General features: G+C 50.1%; 1 protein-coding gene across 1 annotated transcript in view; it reads right to left on the bottom strand.

Moving 5' to 3' along the window:
• ZNF532 (zinc finger protein 532) overlaps window positions 1-27,555 on the bottom strand; it is a 105,105-nt gene that overhangs the window by 52,717 nt on the left and 24,833 nt on the right. The window contains exons 4-5 of the mRNA XM_040337771.1: window positions 22,820-22,982; window positions 21,261-21,548 (exon numbers count right to left, since the gene is read on the bottom strand). Coding sequence (XP_040193705.1) covers window positions 21,261-21,548; window positions 22,820-22,982 — 451 coding nt within the window. The remainder of the gene's footprint in view (window positions 1-21,260; window positions 21,549-22,819; window positions 22,983-27,555) is intronic.

The following is a 27,555-nucleotide window of genomic DNA, read 5'->3' as shown; positions in this document are numbered from 1 at the left end:
AATACTTGTTGGCTTCCAATCATGGAATTTTAGTGGGTCAGCATAACTGCCAGGCAACCAGCATTTTTATACAAAGGCCAATAACAGTTTTTCCTGTGTGACTGTCATGTCGGGTTTACCATCTGTCCCTGGCAGTGGAGTTTTGAACTTTTTTCTTCATAATTTGATGTTGTATAAAGAAAAATATATAAATAGTAGGTATAGATGCTAAATCCAATTTCTCTTTCTTTATTGCAGATGAAGGCGAGATTTACTGCAGACCCAGCTCACACGGCAGGCCTGCCACAGTGAGCAGTATTGAAAGGGACGTTCAGACTGCAGAAGAGTGTGTCGCCCACGCTCAGACTCCAGAAGAGTGTGTCGCCCACGTTCAGACTCCAGAAGAGTGTGTCGCCCACGCTCAGGTTCCAGAAGAGTGTGTCGCCCACGCTCAGGTTCCAGAAGAGTGTGTCGCCCACGCTCAGGTTCCAGAAGAGTGTGTCGCCCACGCTCAGGTTCCAGAAGAGTGTGTCGCCCACGCTCAGGTTCCAGAAGAGTGTGTCGCCAACGCTCAGGTTCCAGAAGAGTGTGTCGCCAACGCTCAGGTTCCAGAAGAGTGTGTCGCCCACGCTCAGGTTCCAGAAGAGTGTGTCGCCCACGCTCAGGTTCCAGAAGAGTGTGTCGCCCACGCTCAGGTTCCAGAAGAGTGTGTCGCCCACGCTCAGGTTCCAGAAGAGTGTGTCGCCCACGCTCAGGTTCCAGAAGAGTGTGTCGCCCACGCTCAGGTTCCAGAAGAGTGTGTCGCCCACGCTCAGGTTCCAGAAGAGTGTGTCGCCCACGCTCAGGTTCCAGAAGAGTGTGTCGTCCACACTCAGTCTCCAGAAGAGTGTGTCTCCCACGTCCAGTCTCCAGCAGAGTGTGATACTAATGTGCAAGCTCCAGTAGAGTGTAATGTGCACATTGGGACTGTACCAGACATTGAGACTCCACCAAAATGCCAGGTGAACCATGGGAACATCTCCTCCGGTAGAGATGGGGGCAAGGTTACAAGAAGGTATAAGCAGATACTGGTGGTAGGGGATTCAATGATTAGAGGGACAGAGAGGGCAATCTGTCACAAAGACCATCACCTCCGAACAGTATGTTGTTTACCAGGCGCTCGGGTTCGGGACATTGCAGATCGGATGGAAAGATTGTTGCGTGGGGCTGGGGAGGACCCAGCTGTTTTGGTACATATTGGTACCCATGACAAAGTTAGAGGAAGATGGAGCATCCTACAAAATGATTTCAGGGACATAGGGACTATGTTGAAAAAAAGGACCTCCAAGGCAGTATTTTCAGAAATACTGCCTGTACCTCAAGCCACTCCAGAAAGGCAGCAGGAGCTTAGAGAGCTTAACAAGTGGCTGAAGAACTGGTGCAGAGAAGAGGAGTTTGGCTTCATGGAGAACTGGGCTGACTTTGCGGTCAATTACCGGCTCTATAGTAGGGATGGACTGCACTTAAATGGGAGGGGTGCAGCGTTTTTGGGAGTGAAGATTGCCAACAAGTTGGAAGAAATTGTTCAGACTCCAGAAGAGGGCGTCTCCCACGTTCAGACTCCAGAAGAGGCCGTCGCCCACGTTCAGACTTCAGAAGAGGGCGTCTCCCACGTTCAGACTCCAGAAGAGGGCGCCTCCCACGTTCAGACTCCAGAAGAGGGCGCCTCCCACGTTCAGACTCCAGAAGAGGGCGCTTCCCACGTTCAGACTCCAGAAGAGGGCGCCTCCCACGTTCAGACTCCAGAAGAGGGCGCCTCCCACGTTCAGACTCCAGAAGAGGGCGCCTCCCACGTTCAGACTCCAGAAGAGGGTGTCTCCCACGTTCAGACTCCAGAAGAGTGTGTCGCCCACGTTCAGTCTCCAGAAGAGTGTGTCGCCCACGTCCAGTCTCCAGAAGAGTGTGATGCTAACGTTGAGACTCCAGCAGAGTGTGATGCTAATGTGCAAGCTCCAGTAGAGTGTAATGTGCACATTGGGACTGTACCAGACATTGAGACTCCACCAAAATGCCAGGTGAACCATGGGAAAATCTCCTCCGGTAAAGATGGGGGCAAGGTTACAAGAAGTCATAAGCAGATACTGGTGGTAGGGGATTCAATGATTAGAGGGACAGAGAGGGCAATCTGTCACAAAGACCATCACCTCCGAACAGTATGTTGTTTACCAGGCGCTCGGGTTCGGGACATTGCAGATCGTATGGAAAGATTGTTGCGTGGGGCTGGGGAGGACCCAGCTGTTTTGGTACATATTGGTACCCATGACAAAGTTAGAGGAAGATGGAGCACCCTACAAAATGATTTCAGGGACATAGGGACTATGTTGAAAAAAAGGACCTCCAAGGCAGTATTTTCAGAAATACTGCCTGTACCTCAAGCCACTCCAGAAAGGCAGCAGGAGCTTAGAGAGCTTAACAAGTGGCTGAAGAACTGGTGCAGAGAAGAGGAGTTTGGCTTCATGGAGAACTGGGCTGACTTTGCGGTCAATTACCGGCTCTATAGCAGGGATGGACTGCACTTAAATGGGAGGGGTGCAGCTTTTTTGGGAGTGAAGATTGCCAACAAGTTGGAAGAAATTGTTCAGACTCCAGAAGAGAGCGTCTCCCACGTTCAGACTTCAGAAGATGGCGCCGCCCGCGTTCAGGCTCCAGAAGAGGGTGCCGCCTGCGGTCAGGCTCCAGAAGAGGGCGTCTCCCACGTTCAGACTTCAGAAGATGGCGCCGCCCGCGTTCAGGCTCCAGAAGAGGGTGCCGCCCGCGGTCAGGCTCCAGAAGAGGGCGGTGCCCGTGGTCAGGCTCCAGAAGAGGGCGGTGCCCGCGTTCAGGCTCCAGAAGAGGGCGTCGCCCGCGTTCAGGCTCCAGAAGAGGGCGTCGCCCGCGTTCAGGCTCCAGAAGAGGGCGACGCCCGCGTTCAAGCCCCAGAAGAGGGGGTCGCCCACGTTCAAGCTCCAGCAGAGTGCGACACTCCCGTTCAGGCTCCAGTAGAGTGCGACACTCCCGTTCAGGCTCCAGCACAGAGGGCCATTCAGGCTCCAGCAGAGTGGGCCATTCAGGCTCCAACAGATTGGGATGGCCACGTTCAGGCTTCAGAAGGGTGGGCCGTTCCGGCTTCAGAAGGGTGGGCCGTTCCGGCTTCAGAAGGGTGGGCCGTTCCGGCTTCAGAAGGGTGGGCCGTTCCGGCTCCAGAAGGGTGGGTCGTTCCGGCTCCAGAAGGGTGGGTCGTTCCGGCTCCAGAAGGGTGGGTCGTTCCGGCTCCAGAAGGGTGGGCCGTTCCGGCTCCAGAAGGGTGGGCCGTTCCGGCTCCAGAAGGGTGGGCCGTTCCGGCTCCAGCAGAGTGGGATACCTACGTTCAGGCTTCAGAAAGGTGGGCCGTTCCGGCTCCAGAAGGGTGGGCCGTTCAGGCTCCAGAAGGGTGGGCCGTTCCGGCTCCAGAAGGGTGGGCCGTTCCGGCTCCAGAAGGGTGGGCCGTTCCGGCTCCAGAAGGGTGGGCCGTTCCGGCTCCAGAAGGGTGGGCCGTTCCGGCTCCAGAAGGGTGGGCCGTTCCGGCTCCAGAAGGGTGGGTCGTTCCGGCTCCAGAAGGGTGGGTCGTTCCGGCTCCAGAAGGGTGGGCCGTGCCGGCTCCAGAAGGGTGGGCCGTGCCGGCTCCAGAAGGGTGGGCCGTGCCGGCTCCAGAAGGGTGGGTCGTTCCGGCTCCAGAAGGGTGGGTCGTTCCGGCTCCAGAAGGGTGGGTCGTTCAGGCTCCAGCAGAGTGGGATACCTATGTTCAGGCTTCAGAAAGGTGGGCCGTTCAGGCTCCAGAAGGGTGGGTCGTTCCGGCTCCAGAAGGGTGGGACGTTCCGGCTCCAGAAGGGTGGGTCGTTCAGGCTCCAGAAGGGTGGGTCGTTCCGGCTCCAGAAGGGTGGGTCGTTCCGGCTCCAGCAGAGTGGGATACCTACGTTCAGGCTTCAGAAAGGTGGGCCGTTCCGGCTCCAGAAGGGTGGGCCGTTCCGGCTCCAGAAGGGTGGGTCGTTCCAGCTCCAGCAGAGTGGGATACCTACGTTCAGGCTCCAGAAGGGTGGGCCGTTCAGGCTCCAGAAGGGTGGGCCGTTCAGGCTCCAGAAGGGTGGGATACCTACGTTCAGGCTTCAGAAAGGTGGGCCGTTCCGGCTCCAGAAGGGTGGGACGTTCCGGCTCCAGAAGGGTGGGACGTTCCGGCTCCAGAAGGGTGGGACGTTCCGGCTCCAGAAGGGTGGGACGTTCCGGCTCCAGAAGGGTGGGTCGTTCCGGCTCCAGAAGGGTGGGTCGTTCCGGCTCCAGAAGGGTGGGTCGTTCCGGCTCCAGAAGGGTGGGCCGTTCCGGCTCCAGAAGGGTGGGCCGTTTAAGCTCCAGAAAAGGGGCTTTTCAGGCTCCAGCAGAGTGGGCCTTTCAGGCTCCAGCAGAATGGGCCATTAAGGCTCCAGAAGGGGGGCCATCGGGGCTCCAGGAAATATTCGATTGCCTCTCGGGGGATCGGGAAGGAATTTTTTCCCCAGCTGGAGTGGCCAGTGGAACTTCCCCCCAAGTTTCATCTGCCCTCACTCCCCCACGCCCAGTATACTGGTAATACCACCTGCCCTCACCTATATGCACTCATCTACCACCAAGAGGGGACGCTACCACCCTGGGTATGGGGTGAGAGTGGCCAGTGGAACTTCCCCCCAAGTTTCATCTGTCCACACAACCCCACGCCCAGCTTAATGTTACCACCCCCTGGCCCCACCTATATGCACTCATCTACCACCAAGAGGGGACGCTACCACCCTGGGTATAGGGTGAGAGTGGCCAGTGCAACTTCCCCCCAAGTTTCATCTGTCCTCACTCCCCCACGCCCAGCGTAATGGTACTACCCCCTGGCCCCACCTATACGCACTCATCAACCACCAAGAGGGGACGCTACCACCCTGGGTATGGGGTGAGTGTGGCCAGTGGAACTTCCCCCCAAGTTTCATCTGTCCTCACTCCCCCACGCCCAGCGTAATGGTACTACCCCCTGGCCCCACCTATATGCACTCATCTACCACCAAGTGGGGACGCTACCACCCTGGGTATAGGGTGAGAGTGGCCAGTGGAACTTCCCCCCAAGTTTCATCTGTCCACACTCCCCAACGCCCAGCGTAATGTTACAGGCCCCTGGCCCCACCTATATGCACTCATCTACCACCAAGAGGGGACGCTACCACCTTGGGTATAGGGTGAGAGTGGCCAGTGGAACTTCCCCCCCCAAGTTTCATCTGTCCACACTCCCCCACGCCCAGCGTAATGTTACTACCCCCTGGCCCCACCTATATGCACTCATCTACCAATAAGAGGGGACGCTACCACCCTGAGTATAGGGTGAGTGTGGCCAGTGGAACTTCCCCCCCAAGTTTCATCTGTCCACACTCCCCCACGCCCGGGGGAGTGTGGAAGGAATTTTTTCCCCAGCTGGAGCACATTGATCATGCTTTGCTGGGGTTTTTCGCCTTCCTCTGGATCAACTGCCTCACAACCCAATACACCCACTCATCTACCACCAAGAGGGGGCGCTACCACCCTGGGTATGGGGTGAGTGTGGCCAGTGGAACTTCCCCCCAAGTTTCATCTGCCCTCACCCCCCCACGCCCAGTATACTGGTAATACCACCTGCCCTCACCTATATGCACTCATCTACCACCAAGAGGGGACGCTACCACCCTGAGTATAGGGTGAGTGTGGCCAGTGGAACTTCCCCCCAAGTTTAATCTGTCCACACTCCCCCACACCCAGCGTAATGTTACTACCCCCTGGCCCCACCTATATGCACTCATCTACCACCAAGAGGGGACGCTACCACCCTGAGTATAGGGTGAGTGTGGCCAGTGGAACTTCCCCCCAAGTTTCATCTGTCCACACTCCCCCCACGCCCAGCGTAATGTTACTACCCCCCTGGCCCCACCTATATGCACTCATCTACCACCAAGAGGGGACGCTACTACCCTGAGTATAGGGTGAGAGTAGCCAGTGGAACTTCCCCCCAAGTTTCATCTGTCCACACTCCCCCACGCCCAGCGTAATGTTACTACCCCCTGGCCCCACCTATATGCACTTATCTACCACCAAGAAGGGACGCTACCACCCCGAGTATAGGGTGAGAGTGGCCAGTGGAACTTCCCCCCAAGTTTCATCTGTCCACACTCCCCCCACACCCAGCGTAATGTTACTACCCCCTGGCCCCACCTATATGCACTCATCTACCAATAAGAGGGGACGCTACCACCCTGAGTATAGGGTGAGTGTGGCCAGTGGAACTTCCCCCCCAAGTTTCATCTGTCCACACTCCCCCACGCCCGGGGGAGTGTGGAAGGAATTTTTTTCCCAGCTGGAGCACATTGATCATGCTTTGCTGGGGTTTTTCGCCTTCCTCTGGATCAACTGCCTCACAACCCAATACACCCACTCATCTACCACTAAGAGGGGACGCTACCACCCTGGGTATGGGGTGAGTGTGGCCAGTGGAACTTCCCCCCAAGTTTCATCTGTCCACACTCCCCCACGCCCAGCGTAATGTTACTACCCCCTGGCCCCACCTATATGCACTTATCTACCACCAAGAGGGGACGCTACCACCCTGAGTATAGGGTGAGAGTGGCCAGTGGAACTTCCCCCCAAGTTTCATCTGTCCACACTTCCCCACGCCCAGCGTAATGTTACTACCCCCTGGCACCACCTATATGCACTCATCTACCAATAAGAGGGGACGCTACCACCCTGAGTATAGGGTGAGTGTGGCCAGTGGAACTAATCCCCCAAAATTCATCTGTCCACACTCCCCCACGCCCGGGGGAGTGTGGAAGAAATTTTTTCCCCAGCTGGAGCACATTGATCATGCTTTGCTGGGGTTTTTCGCCTTCCTCTGGATCAACTTCCTCACAACCCAATACACCCACTCATCTACCACCAAGAGGGGACGCTACCACCCTGGGTATGGGGTTAGGGTGGCCAGTGGAACTTCCCCCCAAGTTTCATCTGCCCTCACTCCCCCACGCCCAGTATACTGGTAATACCACCTGCCCTCACCTATATGCACTTATCTACCACCAAGAGGGGACGCTACCACCCTGAGTATAGGGTGAGTGTGGCCAGTGGAACTTCCCCCCAAGTTTCATCTGTCCACACTCCCCCCACGCCCAGCGTAATGTTACTACCCCCTGGCCCCACCTATATGCACTCATCTACCACCAAGAGGGGACGCTACCACCCTGAGTATAGGGTGAGTGTGGCCAGTGGAACTTCCCCCCAAGTTTAATCTGTCCACACTCCCCCCACGCCCAGCGTAATGTTACTACCCCCTGGCCCCACCTATATGCACTCATCTACCACCAAGAGGGGACGCTACTACCCTGAGTATAGGGTGAGAGTAGCCAGTGGAACTTCCCCCCAAGTTTCATCTGTCCACACTCCCCCACGCCCAGCGTAATCTTACTATCCCCTGGCCCCACCTATATGCACTTATCTACCACCAAGAAGGGACGCTACCACCCTGAGTATAGGGTGAGAGTGGCCAGTGGAACTTCCCCCCAAGTTTCATCTGTCCACACTCCCCCACGCCCAGTGTAATGTTACTACCCCCTGGCCCCACCTATATGCACTCATCTACCACCAAGAGGGGACGCTACCACCCTGAGTATAGGGTGAGAGTGGCCAGTGGAACTTCCCCCCAAGTTTCATCCGTCCACACTCCCCCACGCCCAGCGTAATGTTACTACCCCCTGGCACCACCTATATGCACTCATCTACCAATAAGAGGGGACGCCACCACCCTGAGTATAGGGTGAGTGTGGCCAGTGGAACTTCCCCCCCAAGTTTCATCTGTCCACACTCCCCCACGCCCGGGGGAGTGTGGAAGGAATTTTTTTCCCAGCTGGAGCACATTGATCATGCTTTGCTGGGGTTTTTCGCCTTCCTCTGGATCAACTGCCTCACAACCCAATACACCCACTCATCTACCACTAAGAGGGGACGCTACCACCCTGGGTATGGGGTGAGTGTGGCCAGTGGAACTTCCCCCCAAGTTTCATCTGTCCACACTCCCCCACGCCCAGCGTAATGTTACTACCCCCTGGCCCCACCTATATGCACTTATCTACCACCAAGAGGGGACGCTACCACCCTGAGTATAGGGTGAGAGTGGCCAGTGGAACTTCCCCCCAAGTTTCATCTGTCCACACTCCCCCACGCCCAGCGTAATGTTGCTACCCCCTGGCCCCACCTATATGCACTCATCTACCACCAAGAGGGGACGCTACCACCCTGAGTATAGGGTGAGAGTGGCCAGTGGAACTTCCCCCCCAAGTTTCATCTGTCCACACTCCCCCATGCCCAGCGGAATGTTACTACCCCCTGGCACCACCTATATGCACTCATCTACCAATAAGAGGGGACGCTACCACCCCGAGTATAGGGTGAGTGTGGCCAGTGGAACTTCCCCCCCAAGTGTCATCTGTCCACACTCCCCCACGCCCGGGGGAGTGTGGAAGAAATTTTTTCCCCAGCTGGAGCACATTGATCATGCTTTGCTGGGGTTTTTCGCCTTCCTCTGGATCAACTGCCTCACAACCCAATACACCCACTCATCTACCACCAAGAGGGGACGCTACCACCCTGGGTATGGGGTTAGGGTGGCCAGTGGAACTTCCCCCCAAGTTTCATCTGCCCTCACTCCCCCACGCCCAGTATACTGGTAATACCACCTGCCCTCACCTATATGAACTCATCTAACACCAAGAGGGGACGCTACCACCCTGAGTATAGGGTGAGTGTGGCCAGTGGAACTTCCCCCCCAAGTTTCATCTGTCCACACTCCCCCCACGCCCAGCGTAATGTTACTACCCCCTGGCCCCACCTATATGCACTCATCTACCACCAAGAGGGGACGCTACTACCCTGAGTATAGGGTGAGAGTAGCCAGTGGAACTTCCCCCCAAGTTTCATCTGTCCACATTCCCCCACGCCCAGCGTAATGTTACTACCCCCTGGCCCCACCTATATGCACTTATCTACCACCAAGAGGGGACGCTACCACCCTGAGTATAGGGTGAGAGTGGCCAGTGGAACTTCCCCCCAAGTTTCATCTGTCCACACTCCCCCACGCCCAGCGTAATGTTACTACCCCCTGGCACCACCTATATGCACTCATCTACCAATAAGAGGGGACGCTACCACCCTGAGTATAGGGTGAGTGTGGCCAGTGGAACTTCCCCCCCAAGTTTCATCTGTCCACACTCCCCCACGCCCGGGGGAGTGTGGAAGGAATTTTTTCCCCAGCTGGAGCACATTGATCATGCTTTGCTGGGGTTTTTCGCCTTCCTCTGGATCAACTGCCTCACAACCCAATACACCCACTCATCTACCACCAAGAGGGGATGCTACCACCCTGGGTATGGGGTTAGTGTGGCCAGTGGAACTTCCCCCCAAGTTTCATCTGCCCTCACTCCCCCACGCCCAGTATACTGGTAATACCACCTGCCCTCACCTATATGCACTCATCTACCACCAAGAGGGGACGCTACCACCCTGAGTATAGGGTGAGTGTGGCCAGTGGAACTTCCCCCCAAGTTTCATCTGTCCACACTCCCCCCACGCCCAGCGTAAATGTTACTACCCCCTGGCCCCACCTATATGCACTCATCTACCACCAAGAGGGGACGCTACTACCCTGAGTATAGGGTGAGAGTAGCCAGTGGAACTTCCCCAAGTTTCATCTGTCCACACTCCCCCACGCCCAGCGTAATGTTACTACCCCCTGGCCCCACCTATATGCACTTATCTACCACCAAGAGGGGACGCTACCACCCTGGGTATGGGGTTAGGGTGGCCAGTGGAACTTCCCCACAAGTTTCATCTGCCCTCACTCCCCCACGCCCAGTATACTGGTAATACCACCTGCCCTCACCTATATGCACTCATCTACCACCAAGAGGGGACGCTACCACCCTGAGTATAGGGTGAGTGTGGCCAGTGGAACTTCCCCCCAAGTTTAATCTGTCCACACTCCCCCCACGCCCAGCGTAATGTTACTACCCCCTGGCCCCACCTATATACACTCATCTACCACCAAGAGGGGACGCTACTACCCTGAGTATAGGGTGAGAGTAGCCAGTGGAACTTCCCCCCAAGTTTCATCTGTCCACACTCCCCCACGCCCAGCGTAATGTTACTACCCCCTGGCCCCACCTATATGCACTTATCTACCACCAAGAAGGGACGCTACCACCCTGAGTATAGGGTGAGAGTGGCCAGTGGAACTTCCCCCCAAGTTTCATCTGTCCACACTCCCCCCACACCCAGCGTAATGTTACTACCCCCTGGCCCCACCTATATGCACTCATCTACCACCAAGAGGGGACGCTACCACCCTGAGTATAGGTTGAGAGGCCAGTGGAACTTCCCCCCAAGTTTCATCTGTCCACACTCCCCCACGCCCGGGGGAGTGTGGAAGGAATTTTTTCCCCAGCTGGAGCACATTGATCATGCTTTGCTGCGGTTTTTCGCCTTCCTCTGGATCAACTGCCTCACAACCCAATACACCCACTCATCTACCACCAAGAGGGGACGCTACCACCCTGGGTATGGGGTGAGTGTGGCCAGTGGAACTTCCCCCCAAGTTTCATCTGTCCACATTCCCCCACGCCCAGCGTAATGTTACTACCCCCTGGTCCCACCTATATGCACTCATCTACCACCAAGAGGGTCCAGAGAAAATGCAGATAAGTTGGGCTACATGCCCAGGTAAAAACAGGATGTTGACACTGGTCAACATACAATGACTGGCATGCACTGACCTACACTAACAGACGACGTCCAGATGTACATAAACGCTCCATGCTTTAGATAGATGCACACAGACAGACAACCAAATTAGGAGAGAGTAGATCGCACACACAGATTATAGGATGAGGCCTACTACAAACATACATCCAACATTAGAAAAAGGATGACTAGCATCCAGTAGGGTAGCTTAGTGTAGTTAGTGTAGGTCCTGCCCTAGAAGAGTCTACCTTGCCGTGGTGGGCAGGCTTGGAATCTCTTGGTCAACAGTGTGCCAGCAAACGGGCGAGAGGATCACTAGATCTTCACTTCTGGCCAATTGATTTTACCAAAGGACTCTTGGTTTAATCAGAGTATATAGAGTATATAGAGTTGGAAAAGGTATATAGAGTATATAGAGTTGGAAAAGGAAAAAATGTGTAAAGGTCCAGGGCTGGACTGGGACAGAATTGTGGCCCTGGACTTCATCCAGACCGGCCCACTTTAATTTTAAGTGTCCCCCTTGCATCAGAGTCCCCCTTACATCAGTGTCCCCCCATCAGAGCACCCCCTTGCATCAAAGCCCCCCTTGTATCAGAGTATCCCCCATCAGAGTATCCCCCATCAGAGTCTCCCTTGTATCAGAGTATCCCCCATCAGAGTCTCCCTTGTATCAGAGTGTCCCACATCAGAGTTTTTCTTGCATCAGAGTGTCCCCCATCAGAGTCCCCCTTGCATCAGAGTGTCCCCCCTTGCATTAGTGTTCCCCTTCAGTGTCCCCCCTTGCATCAGAGAGTCCCCCTTACATCAGAGTGCCCCCCTTGCATCAGAGTGTCCCCCCCTTGCACCAGAGAGCCCCCTTTGCGTTAGAGTGTCCCCCCTTGCATCAGTGTGCCCCCTTGTACCAGAGTGTCCCCCCTTGCATAAGAGTGTCCCCCATCAAAGTGTACCCCATTAGTGTGCCCCCCCCCCCTTGAATCAGAGTAACCCTCTCCCACATGTACTCATTAACAGCTCTCTAGTAAGGATGAGCTCTGGCGTGTTCGCATAGAACACGTGCAGAGCCCACTAGGAAGTGTGCATGTCGCCGCGCTAATAACAGCCAGGGAGACATTTCACGATCCCTGCAGCCGAGCATCGGGACAATGTCTCCCTGGCTGTGATTAGCACAGAGCCGTGCAGCATTGTTCCTCTCTCCAGTCATGTGATAAGTGACAAGTGATAAGGGGAGAGAGGAAGGAAAGTCTGCCGACTGTCTATCTCCCCCTATAGGGCGGGAGGGAGCAGAAAGGCTAATACTCACTACAGCAAGTGACGGCTGCTGCTTCTCTTGACAGGAGTGAAATCGCGATTACTCACTGTCAGAGAGGAGCGGCTCAAGGACTGCACCTGAACGGCCCACTGAGCCATCGGCCCACCGGGAAACTCCCGGTAGTCCCAATAGCCAGTCCGTGCCTGTATAGGTCCATAATTATAATTTCATAAACACACAATAAAAATTTGGTATATTTACATTTGAATTGCTTCCTCTTTTATTTATTCCTTTTATGACCTGGGGTCATTACCACTTGGATGCACAGGCCCACATTTGCAAGGCTGGAAGGGGCTCTATGGCTACTTCTTCCACTTCTGGTGTGTATAGGGATGTATAATAGGTGTTTATGTATTAACATGTGTCCTAACCATGTATATATGTATGTACCGACAAGCCCCTTATGTGACAGTAGTGACAAGGTCCTCTCAATGGAAACATCAGGGGTCTTCTAGCTTCACCCCAAGAACAGGATATACGATTAAATCCTGTAATGAAACATTCCCCTTTACTAGGAAAAGACATCAAGTTCTCAGGGAATTTTATATTGTTTTTTTTATTAATTTTATATTCCTACACATTCCACTCACAAAATATATAGGGAATTCTTTCCTGTTATCCAGGGCTAGAGGATCTGCTCTATTCAGAAAAATGAGTTTTTCTGCCCTCTCAATCTATACTTTAGGCAATCTAAGCCTTTCTCTAGTCTCCAAAATAATTGTAAAATTCTCAATTTTAAAAAGTGACCGCGAGGCCCGGTTCACACTTGTGCGATGCCAGACATCACATGTGATTCGCAGCGCACTGCTGTTCACATTACATGCAATGTCTGTGCAATGCGATTTCAGCCATACAGATAGTATGGCTGATATCGCACCGCATTCGGTCCAAACGCGCACAGGACCCTTTTTTCTGTTCGGACCAGAATCGGATTGCATGGGTGTTCACACATATGTGATCCGATTCATGTCCGAACAGTCAGGTCGCAGTGCGATACGCAAGCTGAAATGGGGGTGTCCTTAACATTTAATGACACTCCCCAGCAGTTCGCATATGGCAGTGGAAGTGAAGGGGTTAACCACTAGGTGGCACTGAAGGGGTTAAGTGTGTCCTAGGGAGTGATTCTCACTGTTAGGGGAAGGAGCTACCAGTGACACGTCACTGATCACTGTAGGCAGGCATGCACGGCGCCGGATAGAATGAGGAGATCATCTTGGCATCATTCTTTTCAGCCATCGGTCGGCTTTTGGGTAAAAAAAATCCTAGCGGCTAATTAGGCTTTAGACTGCTTTTACAAGCAGTGGGAGGGAACATCCCCCCCCCCCCCACCGTTTTCCATGGTTTTCTCAGGGAGTCTGAGAATGCAGCTGGTGGTTCCACCAGCTGACCATAGAGCTGATCAGAGACCGATGAACGAAAATTCTCGTACGACAAAGGCTTACAAAATGTTACCTCGGCAAGGCAAGGAAGAGAAATGCAGTTGCTATGGGTAACCAAGTGAAGGAACAAGCAACCAGTCCTTAGGCGTGGTACCTGGTAAGGTAGCAGGTCTCCTGTAGTGAGGGGGTCAGTGTTCTGGCTCCTGCCCTAGCAATCCGTTTCCCATGGCAACCGGATGCAGACTAGTGTCACAGAGCTCTATGGCCTGGTCAAAGTACGGGAAGGAAGGATTTAGGTGAGAGCACGCATGAGGTCCGGAAGGGGCCATATTCTGTTACTGGGAGTGAGGTAACAGAGGTACACTGGATTGGTGGAGTGGGTGCAGGCTCAGCACGTCCCTTCCAATGCAAACATTCAAGTTGCAGTGTGTAGTGACAGATTATTACTTAAGTCCCCACCTGGTCATAGGCATTGATGAGTGCGTCCATGAGACTACAAGATAGCAGGTAGAGGCAGTGGTGTAGCGTTGGGGGGTCAGGGGGGTGGTTGCCCTGGGGGCCAAACTTAGAGGGTCGGCAGGTTACCTGCAGCGCTTCTCCTGCGCTGTGCAGTCTAGGAGACTGTGAGCTCTTCCGCTTCGCTACGAGAAATAAGTTGCGGTGTAGTCCCGGCTTAGGCTCCAGCGGTGACACTGACACAGCAGTGAGTAAATGTACACTGAAGACCATCCATGATGATCCCAGGGATTGTGACCGTGCGGAGACTGAGGGGAAGGAGGAGGGCAGTTTAGTATAGGAATCAGGTAGGTCACTGTGTGGCAGGTATAAAGAAATATTACAAGACCATTGGCTGCAGCCATGATCTTGGGGCTGTCTTTTTCAGGCGCGTTCGGCTGATTTACATCACTGTGAAGGGGCGAGGACTATAGGCCGATATGTATTCTGCTACATATTTTTGGTAAAAAAGATCCCAATAAGCGTATATTGAGTGGTTTGCGCAAAAGTTATAGGGCCAGATTTCAAAATCGACGCGGGAACGACGGCCATACTTAACAATACTTACCCCTGCTTTTAGCATGGGTAAGTATACGACGGGTACCGCGCTACGGAAACGACGTAAGAACACCGCGTCGGGTCCGCGTACGGTCGTGAATTTCGCGTATCTCGCTGATTTACATATTATTCAGTGTAAATCAGCGGGAACGCCCCCGGCGCCATTTTTAAATAAAAAAAAAGATCCGACAGTGTAACACAGTGTGACACTGTCGGATCTCAGCCCTATCTATGCGTATCTGATTCTATGAATCAGGTGCATAGATAGGACCAGTAAAAATCCGAGATACGATGGTGTATCTGAGATACTCCATCGTATCTCTTTTGTGAATCTGGCCCATAGTGTCTACAAACTAGGGTTGTCCCGATACCACTTTTTAAAGACCAAGTAATAGTTCTGATTCCCCCCCCCCCCCCCCAAGTACTCACCGATACTGATTACTTATTTTTTATTGTCATGTGACAGTTTTCAAAGCACAATACAGACTAATGATAGGTGGCAATGAGTGATGGCTGGCACCGATACGTGCCACTTATGGGCAATTGCTGGCCTTGCATAATAAATTACATGAATGATGAGGAAAGGAAGGGTTTTGCATATAGCATTGCAAAATCCTTTTTTTTCCCTCTCATCATTCATGTCATTTATTATACACAGTAGTATGCCCATCTTGGTACACCTTGCAGGGTGTACCAAGAGGATGTGATAGATAATTACTAAAGCACTGAAATGAATATTCCAATTATACATTATTAAGAGATAAACAAATGATAACAGCTGCAACCATTAGAAAAGTGCTCTGTCACCATTATATAAATGGTAAATTGTACAATGATGCGCTACGATCAGCCTCTTAACCACTTAATACCCGGACCATTATGCAGGTAAAGGACCTTGCCACTTTTTGCGATTCGGCACTGCGTCGCTTTAACTGACAATTGTGCGGTCGTACGACGTGGTTCCCAAACAAAACTGACGTCCTTTTTTTCCCATAGAGCTTTCTTTTGGTGGTATTTAATCACCTCTGCGGTTTTTATTTTTTGTGCTATAAACAAAAATAGAGCGACAATTTAAAATAAAATAATAAATAATAAATATCCCCCAAATATATATAAAAAAAAAAAATTCCCCCTCAGTTTAGGCCGATACATATTTTTGGTAAAAAAAAAAAAAAAAAAATCGCAATAAGCGTTTATTGATTGGTTTGCGCAAAAGTTATAGCGTTTACAAAATAGGGGATAGTTTTATGGCATTTTTATTAATACTTTTTTTTGCTAGTAATGGCGGCGATGAGTGATTCTTTTCGTGACTGCGACATTATGACGGACACATCGGACACTTTTGACACATTTTTGGGACCACTGTCATTTTCACAGCGAAAAGTGCTATAAAAAAACACTGATTACTGTGAAAATGACACTGGCAGTGATGGGGTTAACCACTAGGGGGCGTTAAGGAGTTAAAGTGGAATCCACTCCTCGCCCCATTTGGCATGTAATTTTTTTTTGGGGGGGGGGGGGGAGTGGGGGCTTCAGGAGGAGTGGGACTTCCTGTCCCACTTCCTCCTTCCGCCGAGGGGCTGCTAAGGCGATACGTCATATCGCCTTTTGGCAGCCCCTCCCTGTAGGCGATCGCCTGGGACACGTGACAGGTCCCAGGCGATCACCTGTCCAATCGGATGGCGCAGCGCTGCAGTGGGTGCCCGGCCGTGAAGCCAAAAGCTGTCACGGCCGGGTGCCCACACTTAGAATGAAGACGCGGCCGGAGGGGGGGGGGGCGGAGGAGCAGAACCCCGGCCGGCGCGTCGCTGGAACGTGGAGCAGGTGAGTATGTTTATTAAAAGCCAGTAGCTGCTGACTTTTAATAAACATTAAAAATGACTGGAACAACCCTTTAAGTGTGATTCTTACTGTAGGGGGCGTGGCTATACGTCACTGATCGTCGTTCCCTATGACAGGGAACAGACAATCAGTGACAAGCCACAGAGAAGAACGGGGAAGGTTGTTTACACTCACCTCTCCCCGTTCTTCAGCTCCTGTGAACCGATCGCGGGACACTGGCGGCGATCGGGTCCCGCGGGCACGGTCACGGAGCTTCAGACCGGGTCGCAAGTGCACCGCTGGCGGCGCGCTCGCGACCCACGGCTGGGTTCTTAAAGGGGACATACCTGTACGTCCATGTGCCCAGCCGTGCCATTCTGCCGGCGGTCCTCAAGTGGTTAATAGCCACAGTGAATACAAGTTAAAAAATGTGTGCAAATAATTCCTTATCTATTGTGCAAAACACATAAAGCACCACAAATAAAAAAGTGCACATGACAAGACGTCCGCCAAGCAGTCAGCCTGCTTTGATAATGAAAAATGACAACCGAAGATCCTAAGTGGCGACATCTACTGTGTAACATCACACTGGATGCTGGAGCGAGGAGGACACATGCTAATTTGGATCTGATCGTTTTTATACATGTGCTACAACAACATGCATTGGAATATTTAGAGGAGGAACCATAGAGAATTACAGGATTGTTGGAAAGGGAATTGGCTGGTATTAGATGTGCTCACCTGGATGATCTTCGGTTGTCATTTTGCATTATCAAAGCAGGCTGACTGCTTGGCGGACTTATTGTAATATGCACTTTATTTGTGGCGCTTTATTAGCCGGATTCAGGTAGAGCGGCGCTTCTTTGTTCCGGCGTAGCGCAGGTCATTTACGCTACGCCGCCACAAGTTAGAGAGGCAAGTGCTGTATTCACAAAGCACTTGCGTCCTAAGTTACGGTGGCGTAGCGTAAATGTGCCGGCGTAAGCGCGCCTAATTCAAATTGGGAAGAGGTGGGCGTGTTTTATGTCAATAAGGCATGACCCCACGTAATTGACGTTTTGATCGTATCTTAGGCATTCTATCCGACGCATGCGCACTGGGAAACGTCCACGGACGGCGCATGCGTCGGATAGAATGCCTAAGATACGTTGAACACTGCCTACGATGTGAACGTAACTTACGCACAGCCCTATTCGCGTAAGACTTACGCAAACGACGTAAAAAGATATGCTTGTTCCGACGTCCATACTTTGCATGGGCTGCGCCACCTAGAGAGCAGCTTTATCTTTACGCCGGCGTATGTCTTACGTAAACGGCGTAACTAAATGCGACGGGCGTACGTACGTACGTACGTACGTACGTACGTACGTACGTACGTACGTACGTACGTACGTACGTACGTACGTACGTTCGTGAATCGGCGTATCTTGCTCATTTGCATATTCAACGAGGAAAACAACTGAAGCGCCACCTAGCGGCCATCATAAATATGCACCCTAAGATACGACGGCGTAGGAGACTTACGCTGCTCGTATCTTAGCCTAATTTAAGCGTATCTGGTTTTCAGAATACGCTTAAAATATACGGCGGCGCAGGTTCGGAGTTACGCCGGCGTATCTACTGATACGCCGGCGTAACTCTACGTGAATCTGGCTATATGCGTTTTGCACAATAGATGAGAAATTGTTTGCACCAGGGGCGGACTGACAAGTCATGGGGCCCCCGGGCAATAGGAGATTATGGGGTCCCCAGGCAATAGGAGATTATGGGGCCACACAGTATATACACACACACACACACACACAGTATACACACACAGTATACACACACACAGTGAGAAGGGACTGGAAGGGCGGGGCAGCTATAGACTTGGGATTTTTAGACCAAAAGGATGTCGGTAAGGGACATTTCAGGGACAGATGTAAAAAAAACAAAAAAACACAGATTTTTATATACTGTCCCTGGTTTCACTGAGGCTGGCAACCCTGATGGGGCCCCCTAGTGGCATGGGGCCCTCGGGCAGTGCCCGAGTGCCTGACTGGTCAGTCCGCCCCTGATTTGCACACATTTTTTTATTCATATATTCACTGTGGCTATTAAGAACCTGGTTGTAGCGCATCGGTGTACCAAGATGGGCGTCGTGATTTTTAACTTCTGAAGAAAACACGGAACATTGCTTCCTTTACCGAATATGACGGCTCCGGACTCCGATTTCGACTGAATATGCGGATGCCATCCTGCACCCCTGCCCCACCCAGCTTACACCCAAGTTCCACTGCTGCCAGCCTGTTGTTGACTCGCTCTCCGCCCCGCTGACGTCCGGTTCTGCCGCATTCCCCGGTATCGTATTAGACATTGGACACATTTGTGCGAGTACAAACGGTCGGTATCGGGACAACCCTACTACAAAATATGGTATATATACACTGGAATTTTTTTTTTTTTTTTTTTTGTTATACTAGTAATGGCGGCAAACAATGACTTATAGTGGGACTGCAATATTGCGGCGGACAATTTGACACTTTGTGGGAACAAGTGACACTAATAAAGTGATTTGTTCTAAAAATATGCACTGTCACTGTACTGACACTGGCTGGGAAGTGGTTAAACATCTAGGGTGATCAAATAGTTAAATGTGTGCCTAACCAGAGTTTTTGTGCGTATGGAGAGCTGCTTTTACTAAAAGGAATGTGATTGATTTTATTCCGTTGCAGGGAAACCAAATCCAGCACATCCCCACTGACAGGACAGAGCTCTGCATGGTTTACATAGACAGAGCTCTGTCTTCCTCCACACCGACCAGTGTGTGCCAGTGGTTATCCCTTGGTCGGCATCTGCTGGATTGGCTTGTGCTGTGACTAATCACAGCACACGCAGCGTGCCCCCTACTTGAAGCGCCAGATCACGTATTAGGTATGTGATCACGAGCAGGATTCAGGCCAAATCAGTGTGCAGTACTGTGTTTGGTCTAAGGTGGGGGGGCGCCAGAGCCGAGCCGAACGGCGCAGGTCGGAAATGTTTAGAAACACTCTGTTTCCGAGCCTTTCCAAGGTCAGGCGATGTTGTCCTCTGGGCTTTCCAGCCGTTTCCAAGGCTCTGCAGCGCCCATCCCCCCCACCGCTTGCTGCATGTGGTATTGCATGCCATTGAAGTTAACCACTTAAGGACCGGACCAATAAGCTGCTAAATGACCCAAGGGGTTTTTACAATTCGGCACTGCGTCGCTTTAACAGACAATTGCGCGGTCGTGCGACGTGGCTCCCAAACAAAATTGGCGTCCTTTTTTTCCCACAAATAGAGCTTTCTTTTGGTGGTATTTGATCACCTCTGCGGTTTTTATTTACTGTTTGCTATAATAAATATACCCCAAAAATATATATAAAAAAAAAAATTTCCCTCAGTTTAGGCCGATACGTATTCTTCTACCTATTTTTGGTAAAAAAAAAAAATCGCAATAAGCGTTTATCAATTGGTTTGCGCAAAATTTATAGCGTTTACAAAATAGGGGATAGTTTTATTATTATTATTTTTTTTTTACTACTAATGGCGGCGATCAGTGATTTTTTTCATGACTGCGACATTATGGCGGACACTTCGGACAATTTTGACACATTTTTGGGACCATTGTCATTTTCACAGCAAAAAATGCATTTAAAGCGGAGGTTCACCCAAAAATCCACTTTTTGACATTTGCTGTAGCATACTGCTAACATCTGCAGTATGCTGTTTTTTTTTTTACTTGTACTTATCGTTATATGAGCCCTTGTTTTCCGGCTCCGAGCGGGGAATCCTGCGGGGAATGGGCGTTTCTAAGCGAAGAGGAGTTGATTGATGGCTGCTAAGGCGCGTCTTGGCCTCTGTTTAATCTTCAACTGCCATGATGCTGCATATGTGATCAGTTATGACACCAGCCATTGGATGGTTTGACAGTTTGGTTGAGAGCACAACCAATGTGACAGTTAGCATTTCCGGCATGCCAGGAACGGAACTGCTTTTTCAAACTGTTAAATTGATGGGTTTACTTCCGCTTTAAGGATGCTGGAAAGTTCATTTTGAGGGTGAACCTCTGCTTTAAATTGCATTGTTTATTGTGAAAATGACAGTTGCAGTTTGGGAGTTAACCACAGGGGGCGCTGTAGGAGTTAGGGTTCACCTAGTGTGTGTTTACAACTGTAGGGGGGTGTGGCTGGAGGTCTGACGTCATCGATCGAGTCTCCCTATAAAAAGGATCACTCGATCGATGCAGCCGCCACAGTGAAGCAGTGTTTACATACGGCTCTCCCCGTTCTTCAGCTCCGGGGAGCGATCGAGAGGGGGCGGCTAGAAACGAATAGCCGCGCCCTCGTCCCGGATCGCTCCCCGCGGGTTTCCGACCGCTGCATGTAGCTGGGGGGGGGGGGGTCCCCGATCGGACCCCCGACCCACGTCTAGGCAGGGACGTACAGGTACACCAATGTGCCTGTACGTGCCATTCTGCCGACGTACATATACATGCGGCAGTCCGGAAGTGGTTAATGTAGAACAAATTATTTTCTTTTCCATTGACTTTAATGGGGAAACTCGCTTTGATATGCGAGCACTTTGGATTAAGAGCATTCTCCTGGAACGGATTATGCCCGTAATCCAAGTTTCCACTTACTTGTGTTGTATATACAGAAGTGCAAATATCGTGGGATATAAAAAAAAAAAAAATTCAGCAACCCCCATTTTATTCTCCACGGCCTCTACTTTCAGAACATATATAAATGTTTGGGGGTTCCAATTAGTTTTCTAGCAAAGAAATGCAGATTTTAACATGGTTGCAAAATTAAACAATTTTTCCAGACAGAAAATGGTTGATAAAGTGCTGGTATAGATATTATACACATGAAGAATATTACCTGGGCGGTGCCCCTTACCTTTCCGTGCTCCTTTTTCATGTGTGAGATGTACGGCTCCCGCTGGTTGAAGTTGCGGTCACATTCCCAGCAGGTCCAGCCTGTATTGGGAAGCTTGTTGATTAGCTGGCTGGAAGTTTTCTTTTCAGGGACAGATGCGTTCTTCTCTGTCTTCTCCGTGCCGTTAACAGGCTTGGACTCCTCCTTGCTGGGGCTGGTGGAATTCTGGGTAGTGGGTTTGGTGCTCAGAGGCAAGTTGGTGCCCAGCTTTGGAGGGCCGTCAATACTCTTCAGGGTCCCATGCATAGACTATAGAAAATAATAAACACTTGTTGGAGGAGGAGGATTTAAATCATTGTTTCTTAACACCCGACACAATCTCTGTCAATTCCAAATGAGCACATGATGAAAAATACATAAGTAAACGTTACCTTCAGGGAAACTTTTTTAAAATGGCCCGTGTAGGACCCAGGAAAAGTAACAGCTGAGGTTATATAAGAGTTTTTTAAATGTCCTTGTTTAGAGAGATGATGCACACACAAGGGGCACTCTCAATGCCTGTGATTGAGCTGTCATTAGACAGCGCAGATCAGTTGCCAAATATAAAGAGCCAACTAGAGTGGCTCTGTGCCTTGCGTCCAGTCACCAGTCACAGTGATCATAATAGTAAATGGTTCATTCTTCACTTTTGCCGTTTATTATAACCAGCTGCTGCTCAGCATGGGACTCAGAAGCAAGTGGAGATCACTGGAGTGGCGGTGTCTGCTACAATGTTTTCCTGAGGGATCCCTCAGGTATGGTATGTACCAGATTTTTCGCTCCATAAGACGCACTCCCCCCCCGCAGGCCGTCGTATCTTAGCTAGATTTAAGTGTATCTCATTTTGAGAATACACTTAAAGATACGACGGCTTAGATTCAGAGTTACGACGGCGTATCTACTGATACGCCAGCTTAACTCTTTCTGAATCTAGCTATTGGACTACAGAACATGTTCCATAGGAAACCATGTTATATGGGCTGTAGTGCAGCAAAATGCAAAAAGCACTAAAAATGACATAGGTGTGAATCCAGCCTGAAAGAATTTATAAAGAGAACTAGGAAGAAGCCCAATGCAGGGAATCATCTGGGTTCTGCGCACCCAAATTTTTTTTGTTTATTTAAAAAAAGTGAAAAAATGGGGGTGGGGCCGAGAGGGAAAGATGGGGGTGGGGGAAAGGGGATGTGAAGGAAAAAAAAAAGTCACCACCGGGAGAGCAGGAGTGACCAAAACCAGTTGGTCAGCACAGTATTCAGACGGCTTGCATAGATCACGTATGTTGGAGGCATTCCTCGGAGAAGAGGAATAGGTGGGTTTTGAGTGTATTTGGTCGCCCTGATTAGGCAGGAGATTTTTTCTCCTAAAAAAAACGTTGGCTGCTTTTATTTGTTTGAGTTCTAAATAACTAAAGGAATCTTATGGGAAAAACTACACAGATACCCCAAAGAAGATTTAGCTATGATTGGCACGGTTCTGAGAAGCTGGTGGGACGGAGGGAGAACGAATCTTCCTATAGTTACCATGTAGAGGACTCTTCTTACCTTGATATGGTCCATCATCAGCTGCTTCTGTGCATACAAGAGAGAGCAGTCCGGACACTTGAACACGGACACTTTCTGGTGCTCAAGGTGTTGGTCGAAATGGCGGTAGAGTAGAGGCTGCATGGTGAACACCGTGTCACACATTGAGCACTTGTAGATTATTCTGGAAAAGACAGGCAGACACATTGGTGATTAGAGAACTGTGTCAACCAGTTAGCTAATTTGTTTTTTAACCACTTCCATACCGGGCTTTTATACACCCATCCATACCAGGCCTATTCTGGCACTTCTCTCCTACATGTACAAATCATAATTTTTTTGCTAGAAAATTACGCAGAACCCCCAAACATTATATATGTTTTTTTAGCAGACACCCTAGGGAATAAAACGACGGTCTTTGAAACGTTTTATCTTGCACGGTATTTGCGCAATAATTTTTCAAATGGCTTTTTTTTTTTTTTTTTTTATTGTTTCATGAATTAAAATAACAAAACAGTAAAGTTAGCCCAATTTTTGTGTAAAATATGAAAGATGATGTTACACCGAGTAAATAGATACCCAACATGTCACGCTTTAAAATTGCGCATACTCATGGCGCCAAACTTCGGTACTTAAAAATCTCCATAGGCAACGCTTTGATTTTTTTTACAGGTTAGCAGTTTAGATTTACAGAGGAGGTCTAGTGCTAGAATTGTAGCTGCCACTCTAACGCACGCGGCGATACCTCACATATGTGGTTTAAACGGCGTTTACATATGTCGGCGGGACTTGCGTGTGCGTTCACTTCTGTGCGCGAGCTACTGGGGACAGGGGCGTTAAAAAAAAAATGTATTTCTTTTTTTTACATATTTATTAATTTTTTTACACTTTTTTTTAATTTTTTTTATTATCACTTTTATTCCTATTACAAGGAATGTAAACACCCCTTGTAATAGGAATAGTGTGTGACAGGTCCTCTTTATGGAGAGATGCGGGGTCAATAAGACCCCACATCTCTCCTCCAGGCTGGAAAGCATGAAATCGGTGAAAAAAAATTCACCGATCTCATGGTTACGGTTGCTTAGCAGCCGCAATCGCGGCTTTGTTTACTTACGGGGACCCGGGCGTGACGTCATCACATCGCGCCCGGGTCCTCCGACGGTCATAGAGATGACTGGTGACCATCTGGTCACCAGTCATCTCCATGCTTCCTGCCAGCGCCGGATGATTCGTTCTCCGGGCCCCCGATGGCACGGGAGAGCCCGGAGAAGCACCGGATGGCGGCGGGAGGGGGGGATGTCCCCTCCCGCCGCCTATAAGAACGATCAAGCGGTGGAACCGCCGCTATGATCGTTCTTATGTTGCACAGAATCGCCGGCAGAAGAGAAGGATATCTGAATGATGCCTCTAGCTGCAGGCATCATTCAGATATCCCCCCACAAAGCCCAGGACGTCATATGACGTCCACCCGGAACGGTAGAGGTCCTTTGTGGACGTCATATGACAATGGGCTGGTATTGAAGTGGTTAAAGGATGTTAGAGGGCAACCATAGACTGCAGTGTACTGGAGCCATTGGGAGCGAGCAAGGAAATCAGCCCTATAGTCAGAGCTTACACAGCACTAAGCATTCCCTGCCCCCCCCCCCCCCCCATGAAAATCTGGACAAATGACAAAGCTGCCAACTGAAAGGAAGTGGAAGGAGTCACCTGATCCCCCATATCTGGAGGTACAGGATGTATTCGCCTGGTGACTAAGTGGAGTGCTGGGGAAGCAAAGGAAAAGGTGAGTATGTGCTGCTGGAAAAGAAGATTAAGGTGAACCTGTTGCTTTGCCCTGCATGAACAAAGCAGAGGTCTGCTTTAACCACTTAAGACCCGGACCTTTAGGCACCTAAAGGACCAGGCCAGTTTTTGCAATTTGGCACTGCGTCGCTTTAACTGACAATTGCGCGGTTGTGCAACGTGGCTCCCAAACAAAATTGGCGTCCTTGTTTTCCCCACAAATAGAGCTTTCTTTTGGTGGTATTTGATCACCTCTGCGGTTTTTATTTTTTGCGCTATAAACAAAAATAGAGCGACAATTTTGAAAAAAATGCAATATCTTTTACTTTTTGCTATAATAAATATCCCCCAAAAATATATAAAAAAAAACTTTTTTTTCCCTCAGTTTAGGTCGATACGTATTCTTCTACCTATTTTTGGAAAAAAAAATCGCAATAAGCGTTTATCGATTGGTTTGCGCAAAATGTATAGCGTTTACAAAATAGGGGATAGTTTTATTGCATTTTTATGAATTTTTTTTTTTTGTTACTAATGGCGGCGATCAGCGATTTTTTTCGTGACTGCGACATTATGGCGGACACTACGGAAAATTGACACATTTTTGGGACCATTGTCATTTTCACAGCAAAAAATGCATTTAAAATGCATTGTTTACTGTGAAAATGCCGATTGCAGTTTGGGAGTTAACCACAAGGGGGCGCTGAAGGGGTTATGTGTGACCTCATATGTTTTTCTAACTGTAGGGGGGTGTGGCTGTAGGTGTGACATCATTGATTGCGATTCCCTATATAAGGGAACACACAATCAATGCGGGCGCCACAATGAAGAACAGGGAAGCTGTGTTTACACACAGCTCTCCCCGTTCTTCAGCTCCGGGGACCGATCACGGGACTCCAGCGGCGATCGGGTCCGCGAGTCCCGCGGTCCCGGAGCTGGGCACTAACAGAGAACATACATGTACGTGCATGTGCCCAGCCGTGCCATTCTGCCGACGTAAATGTGGAGGAAGCGGTCCTTAAGCGGTTAAAGCATAATTTTAAAGCGGAAGTAAACCCATCCATTTAACCATTTTAAAGAAGTTACATTTACGGCACGTGCCAGGAATGCAACCCTCCCATTGGTTGTCCTCTCAACCGGACTCAAACCATCCAATGGCTGGAACCATAACTGATCCCATGTGCAGCATCATGGCAGTTGTAGATTAATCAGAGGCCAAGATGGCCGCTTCCTTGGCTGAAAATGATAGGAGGGTTTTCTTCCACTTTAAACCGATTTCTACGCATGTTTTTTTTTTTACTTGGGCAAATTGGTTCAGCTTGGACCAATGTAAGGTAAGCATGAATATGCCATGCCTGGTTGAACCCTGTGGAAGTGGAAAACCACTACAGCGATCGCTGCCGTCTTCCAGGTTTCGTGCAGAGTGGCTGCCCTTCTGCATGGTAACCACAGGAGGTTGCTTGCTCAGTACAGGCTTCATTCATGAAAAACAAAAAAAAATAAAAACACATTGCATTTTTCTAAATTATTGTAAAGTTTTCCGATTGGATGAGAAGGAAGGTGGGGCAGTGATCATCACATGCCTGTTGAAGAGGTCTTGCAGGGCCCCGAAATGTTGCAATTTACTGTCGTGATTATTAATATTCGGGATTTATACAGTGCCAAAAGTTTTCTCTGCTCTTTTCAATATACAGGCAGAAAGCCAAGCTGGATCAATGTAACTGCATAAAACACCATGCCTGGAATCCAGATTTAATTGCAAAAACATCCTCTGCCATTATAAACTTTCATCATAAGTGTACCTATAAAAAGGGGGCATCTCAACCCGACCAACGTCCTTGCCCAAAACAAAGCGGCTGCACCTGTTTCTATGTATCTCCGATGCTGCAGACGTCATGATGCCCACCTTCAATCCTGAGCCAAAGATGAGCGGACACAAAAGGGTGCATTCTTATCTATATCAAGAGATTAGGTGACAGGAGCAACACCTGGACATACACAGCAGCCACCGGTTTTATCCACTTAAGCCCCGGACCCAAATGCAGCTAAAGGACCTTGCCCCTTTTTGCGATTCGGCACTGCGTCGCTTTAACTGACAATTGCGCGGTCGTGCAACGTGGCTCCCAAACAAAATTGGCGTCCTTTTTTTCCCACAAATAGAGCTTTCTTTTGGTGTTATTTGACCACCTCTGCGGTTTTTATTTTTTGCGCTATAAACAAAAATAGAGCGACAATTTTGAAAAAAATTCAATATTTTTTACTTTTTGCTATAATAAATATCCCCCAAAAATATATATATAAAAAAAAAAAATATATTCCTCAGTTTAGGCCGATATGTAGTCTTCTACCTATTTTTGGTAAAAAAAAAAAAAAAAACGCAATAAGCCTTTATCGGTTGGTTTGCGCAAAATTTATAGCGTTTACAAAATAGGGGATAGTTTTATTGCATTTTTAACCACTAATGGCGGCGATCAGCGATTCTTTTCGTGACTGCAACATTATGGCGGACACTTCGGACAATTTTGACACATTTTTGGGACCATTGTCATTTTCACTGCAAAAAAATGCATTGTTTATTGCAGTTTGGGAGTTAACCACAAGGGGGCATTGATGGGGTTATGTGTGACCTGAAGTGTGTTTACAACTGTAGGGGGGTGTGGCTGTAGGTGTGACGTCATCGATTGTGTCCCCCTATAAAAGGGATCACACGATCGATGCAGCCGCCACAGTGAAGAACGGGGAAGCCGTGTTTACACACGGCTTTTCCCGTTGTTTAGCTCCGGGGACCGATTGCGGGACTCCAGCGGCGATCTGGTCCCGCGGTCACGGAGCTTCGGACCGGGTCGCGGGTGCGCGCGCCCGCGACCCACGGCTGGGTACTAGTACAGGACGTATCTGTACGTACATGTGCTCAGCCGTGCCATTCTGCCTACGTATATGTGCAGGAGGCGGTCCTTAAGTGGTTAAATAAGAGCTCA

This window comes from Rana temporaria, chromosome 1, assembly GCF_905171775.1.
Source record: "Rana temporaria chromosome 1, aRanTem1.1, whole genome shotgun sequence".
NCBI lineage: Eukaryota > Metazoa > Chordata > Amphibia > Anura > Ranidae > Rana > Rana temporaria.
Note: the sequence above shows the minus strand (reverse complement) of the source record. Positions and strands in the feature narration are given on the sequence as shown.